Here is a 6,321-nt window from a genome sequence, read left to right as displayed (position 1 = left end):
GGTGATGGCATCATCTATCAATGGGAGACTTATTCAGGTGATGCAATTGTAGCTACCTAATGCGCTGATCATATGCAGAATTTGAGTTGGTGCAAACCAAAAATGATTCACAATAATTTGCAGTCTAGCACAGGGACTTATTCAAATAAACGTATTTGTGCCAACCGTCCTTGTCTTTGTCCTTCTAATTCCTCTCTAGAATTAATTCCATATTCCTTATATTATTTATCTTTATGACAGCGTTTTATGAGCAAGGTTTCTATACATCAGAATAAATTTTGATATGAACATTATATGAATTAATGAAATGAATTATATCATTCTATCCCGAGAAATCGAGCTAATGAACTTGCAGGGATAGATGCAGACATATAATGCGAAACATCCCCCATTGCTAAGATTCAGAAGTACACTATCGTTTTATGGTGAAACAGGAAGGATATCGGAAGGAACTATTCTCTCAGAAAAGACATCGTCAGGTATCCTACCTTCAAATGTGGAAATTGTCGATAGAATCCATCAAATAGTACATTAATTGGACAATAAGAATCATCATCATCTGAGCCAGAGAGCAGCAGCAGCAGCATTGCTTGTGGTAAAACAATCAAAACTTCTGAGCCACCGACCAAGATCTCTCACGTGTGAAAGTTAATATGTGTGCCAACCAAAATCCGGCGAGAATATATTCACTTGGAATTAAACATTTCTTAATCACTTGGAATCTTACTTGATCTTTGGTGCCTTTAGGTTTGTTCGGTTCGACCTTGAGAATGTACTCAGTAAATTTGCATAAACAGAGCCGGATAAGCTATAACCCTTAAAGATTCCTGTATATTTGCTTATATTGTGGCCTTGAAAAGAGAGGAAAAAAATGTAAATTTTCCTAATTCATTGGTTAAAATTTCTGGCATAATGGATCTAAATCAGCTCACCCAACTTCTCCTCATAATCTTTGAGAATGAACAGATAATTTAACATGTCAAATATTTTTACACATAATTAGTTTCAAAAAGAAGCTCCAATACTGCTAGTTTGACATTATCTGAGTTATGAATAATTAGATAACAATGTGTTCCACTTTCACCTTTTCCTCTGGGGACAAAGATTATGCAAAGTCACTCACTTGCATATGGTCCTATTATGACCATCATTCTCATTGTCTACAAGCCTTTTGAAATGTGATTGTAATTAATTCAGGATAAACTGAATGCAGGAAACTGGCCAATAGTAGATGCAAGTGATGAGGAGGGTTTCCTGTCTAAAGAAACCACCAGGCGTTGTTTTGATGGAAGCTTGTTTGACTACTGTGCTAGACTACAGAGAGTTGTGAAAAAGTCAAGAGTAGATGCAAGTCCACTTGATGCACTCTCTCTTCATGGTTATTTGTTTGTAGTTGTAAGCTATTTCAACTTGTTTTTTGATCTAACATATGGTGTATATGCGTGAGAAGTTTTCTGCAGCATGGTACTTTCTTGTGCAAGCGTATGTTGAGTGTGTATTTCAAGAGAGGAGTGATGTGAAGGGCTTCCAAAGTCTCTGAAGTAGATTACTTGTAGCAAGGCCAATACAAAGGTAAGATTAATCTTTCATCCATCATATATTGCTGAAGGGGCGGATTATTTATTCATGGAATGGGAAGAGGGAAAATCCAAAAGAAAGAAGGAAAGAAAGAAAGAAAGAAAGAAAGAAATCTCAAGCGTCGTAGTACATGGGATTTGGGAGTTTGAATGTTCTCTCGGCACTGGGGTGGCCTACAAGACTGCTCCATTGGTCTCCCATAATCCCCCACAAGCGGTAGCCTTGGTCCATCAACCTTCGCATTTGCTCGGCCTTATAACTCGCTACCGCATCGTAGCTGTCTTCTGAGCACCTGAATCATATAAAAAATGACGGTCACTAGTTGCAGATTCGACGACCGTAATAAATAGAATAAAAGATGTTCGCTGGCTCCGAGAACAGAGTCGAGGAGCTCAAAAGTTTGTATTTAACCCGGAAACTATATGGAAAAATTGGTCATGAATGTATCCATGATCCACAAATGGATGGGCTTGATGGGGCCTTCCAATATGACATCAATCCTATGATGTATCATCATTGTAACTTCTCGTAATTAAACATTTTTTTTTTTTGCCCTCTAGCTCTTAGTGCTGAAGCATGACTGAAAACTAAGTAAAGAAGAAATCAGAACATACGGCATCAAAATATGAAGATTGTAGGAGATAGGAACTACAAACCTTAAGATCAACTCGGCCCAACCGAGGTACCCAACCTTGACAAGGTTGTCGATGGTGGCGTCCCTCAGATGCTCCCGTCTGGAAGAAATGAGGAAGACCTTCAAACCTCGTGCTCTGATCTCATGGTATAGATTCAGCATATGCTTCACGGCAGGCGCACTCCGCTCCTCCATCCATTGCTCCATGGAAGTTCTGTTTGTCGTAGCTCCCCTGCACCGCAAAACAGCCCTTCCACACAATGACATTTACACGACTCCATGAACATCAAAAACTAGCATTAGTAGCATCTAATCATCATCACATACGAACAGGGCGTGCAAGTGGGATTGCTGATAGCCAGCATATTCCTAGTAAAACTAAGAATAACTACCAATAGTTGGTACCTGAGATTTAGAGGGCACATGCCAAGGATCACAACCTTGTCATCTCAAAATGAGTGCAACTATGTTGCACCTAAATCTCAGACAAATCAAGACTTAAACATTTTACAGAGGCACAAACACACACACATAGAGACAGAGGGAGGGAGGGAGCAACAAATAGTCTACCCAAATTGGTGCTTCTTGAAGTATGGCACAGTGGAGAGGAGGGTGTCATCAATGTCGAAGACCCAGGCATCCTTGCCATCGCCACCCAGAAGAAAGCTGTTTGTGAGGAAGAGTGTGGCCTCCTCGGCAGCCCGCTGCACGTCCACCTTGTACTGCGTGGAGGTCATGTACTTGCCGATGTAGCCGACGCACTCGCCAGGCACCACGTCGAAACACCGAATGTTGTTCAGCTCCGCATTCATCCGCCAGCTCTCGCAGTAGTTTTTTAGGCTGATTCCCACTTGATGATGATCTCTTTTCTTGGCCATGTAGCTGAGGATGTTCCAGTCCCCGGCCACAACGGCTATGGAGAAGATAAAGAAGAGTAGGAGGGTTTCTGCTCTCCTTTTCTCCATTCCCTCTCTCTCTCTCTCTCTCTCTCTCTCTCTTCAAACAAGGGTATGGCTATGAGAGCTGGGATGTGGAAGACGAAGTTATGGGCTTTGGGGAGGTAGCGGCGGTGGCCGTATTTAAGATTGGATTGGACTTGGATCCTCTCCAATGCTGTCTTCAAGTCATGGTTGGCATGTCGGGAATGGATGGGGCCAGTCTTTTCTTGCTTTTTTTCCTTTTTTTATTGGGTTAGATCCGAATAGATCACGATAAATCTATATTATTATTTTGAGCTTAGTTCTTCTGAACATCATTTTTGGTGAAGAATGGGTAATCAGAAGTCATCTTTGATTCAGCATCATCCAACATTATGAAATATTAAACAGAATTTTTCCTTGAAAGAATTAATTAGTAGACCACTTTTAGGAAAATATTTATCAAGTGGACTTCAGTTACTTTAGTGGTAATGAAATACAATCACTCATTGCCCATGTTTCAACTCTTGGAAATCAGAGACAGATTTATTGTACAGGAGACAGCAATGTGAAAGGTGGAAGGTCATAAGAACTGCGTGGTTGTTGTAGGACACAGGCATCGCACGGTCCATCAAGAAAGTGGGCAGCTCTCGCTGCTTCCGTATTCCAAATATTTTTTATGCAGTGTTAGAATGGAATACTTAGTACCAGCGTGATGACAATTATCGCTTCTACTTTCAAGTGATAATCTATTTTAGTCTCTGATTAAATGGATCTCTTTCTGAAAAAAAAAAAATATTGAAACAGATGATCATCAGACTGTATTATATTTGATTAAAAATATAATTTTTTTAGAATTATAATGGGTATGACAGTGGTGATTGTATAGGATCAACCTCTTTGCTTTTTCTCTCTTTTTTTTAAATAGATGGATCTATAAATTTATATTATAATTCTGATCTCATGTCTCCTGAACATTGTTCTTGGTGATGAATGAGTAATCAGAAGTAACTTTTTAGTAATTTATGATTCATATTAAGGAGAATTTTTTTCTAAAATTAATTAGTATATCATATTCATGACAAGTTTGCCAAGTGGACCTCCGTTGCACCACGTAATAATGATTGCAAGCATTCATTGCACATTTGGGAGTCCTTTCAAGTCAGAGACAACTCAATTGCATAGGAAACAACGAAATTGAGAGGTGGAAGGGTCATGTGAACCGTAGCAGTTGTAGGACATGCACGCTGCACGCTCCACCGCAAAAGAGGGCAGCTGTGGCTCCTCTAGAATGCCAAATGTTTTCATACGATACTAACGATAATATATTTTATTCTCTGATTCTTGCTCAACGGATATCTTTTGGGGAGACAGCGCAGTCTATGGCCACCAATGCTGAAATTAGGTAATCCTCAGACTGTATTCCATTTATTTAAAAAATTAAATTCCCTTCTGTTGTGGTTCATATCTGGCCCGAGGGTGGCCACGCCGGAAGAGCCGGAGAAGCCGCCGAAGTACGAAGAAAAAGGATGAAAGCCATCTTCTGCGCGATGTACCTGCATAAAGCATAATCGGTATTTTCAGTGAGGATCATCTGATGATCAAGTTAGAGGAAAGTCTATTTGGTCCAGCCAAAAGTTCCTTAGGTGTTATCTATTGGAGTTCTTTATAGTCCCGGTAGGAGCGCTTAGATGGCGGAGGTATAGCCCGTTCCATCATAAGTGGGAGTGGCATGCAGCCAGAGCTTACTTGTGGCGCGCAGTGGAGTCCATTCTTGAGAACAGTAAGGCGTTGACAACCGTAGCAAGATATAGCCTATTCCCATCATGAGAGGGAGTGGCATGCAACCAGAGCTTGCTTGTGGTGCGCGGTGGAGTCCATTCTTGGAAACGGTAAGGCGTTGACAGCCGTGGCAGGGCATGGCCGGAGTAACGTAGCGTGGTGGCGTCGCAATGTACGGCCATGCACATGGGTGGGGCCGCTGGTGAGGCCAAGCTCGTCGAGATGTCGCATCAGGCATTTGGTGAAGTCGGCTAGGCAGGTGCTAAGACCAACCTAGCATCCCGAATTTCGAGGTATGCTCGACGGAGCGCTCTGAGCTCAATCGGGACGAGTTGGTGAATACAGAAAGAGCCACGAACTTAATCGGGCGAGTCGGCGAATGCAGGAGGCGTCCCGAACTTGGTCGGGCAAGTCGGCGAAAAGAGGAGGCACCCCGAACTTAGTCGGGAGATTGAAGGAGCTTTCGGTGGAGTTCAAGGTCGGGCTGATTCTGGGCCAGACTGAGGAAACGTCTAATCGGTGTTGGTGTTTATTGGGCCGAAATTGAATGGCCCTTTTGTTGTGGGCGTGACAATATATTTCGCCCCCCGTCACCTCCAATTATGAGTGGGATTATAATTTTTTTTAATTAAATGGAATACAGTCTGAGGATTATCTAATTCCAGCATCAAAAATGGACAAATACGTTCAACGCTTTTACTGAATATATTAATTAATAAGGATATTCTTGCATAAATATATTTTCTTTTTAATGAATACTTAATTTTTGTAATTGCTCCTCTACATGTTGTTTAAGATGAAAATTGAGGTGGTAGGTATTATGGAATGTAGATTTTAGTGACGGCAAAGCAAAGGAATGGGAAGCTGTGTGGTCTCTTAGCCATATGAGAGTGCTCGGCAAGTCTAGTGCATGAAAGAGAACACATTGATGATTGTATAATCATACAAGAGAAGAAATTAATAATTGCGATCTCTAGTTAAGCTCTCATTCTAGCTAGCACACTCCTGTTTCTCTCCATTAGCAAGTGCTAAAGTAATTCGGACGCATTTTTATTATAAAAAGAGGCGTTGATGAAAAAGGAGAAAACTAAAGAACCAGCTAATTGTGCATTTGCACTGCAACAAAGTGGATTAATGGGAAATTTGTTGAGCTTCATTTGTTAATATAGAATTGCCGTTCTTCAATCAAACGTGTATATGCTAAAGGGAACATCGTGAGAGCTATAAGGATCAACCTTACATGGGGACTTGAGGAATATTTCTATCCTACCTTGTATAATTTCTCAAGGTGTAACATCTTCAGATGGACGTAGTTTTGCGTTACCCCCTAACGTCACGGTTCCTTGAGCACGTTCACTTAAGACTCTAAACAAGAGGACAACCTTACAGAATTGTGGGAAGCATAGAATA

General features: G+C 41.1%; 1 protein-coding gene across 2 annotated transcripts; it reads right to left on the bottom strand.

Moving 5' to 3' along the window:
• Positions 1-1,517: 1,517 nt before the first annotated feature.
• On the bottom strand, positions 1,518-3,294 carry LOC103711846 (acid phosphatase 1). Of its 2 annotated transcripts, none has more exons than XM_039114982.1 (3): positions 2,783-3,294; positions 2,235-2,462; positions 1,518-1,870 (listed from the first exon to the last, which is right to left on the bottom strand). In XM_039114982.1, exons 1-3 carry the CDS (start codon positions 3,175-3,177, stop codon positions 1,693-1,695), a joined length of 801 nt encoding a protein of 266 aa, XP_038970910.1. In that variant the 5' UTR covers positions 3,178-3,294; the 3' UTR covers positions 1,518-1,692. The 2 variants fall into 2 exon arrangements, with proteins under 2 accessions (XP_038970910.1, XP_008796365.2); XM_008798143.2 differs by having other exon boundaries at positions 2,235-2,444; positions 2,783-3,287.
• Positions 3,295-6,321: the final 3,027 nt, after the last annotated feature.

This window comes from Phoenix dactylifera, chromosome 17 (assembly GCF_009389715.1).
Source record: "Phoenix dactylifera cultivar Barhee BC4 chromosome 17, palm_55x_up_171113_PBpolish2nd_filt_p, whole genome shotgun sequence".
NCBI classification, from domain to species: Eukaryota; Viridiplantae; Streptophyta; class Magnoliopsida; order Arecales; family Arecaceae; genus Phoenix; species Phoenix dactylifera.
The sequence above is the reverse complement of the archived record's forward strand: the minus strand, read 5'-3'. Positions and strand labels throughout refer to the sequence as shown.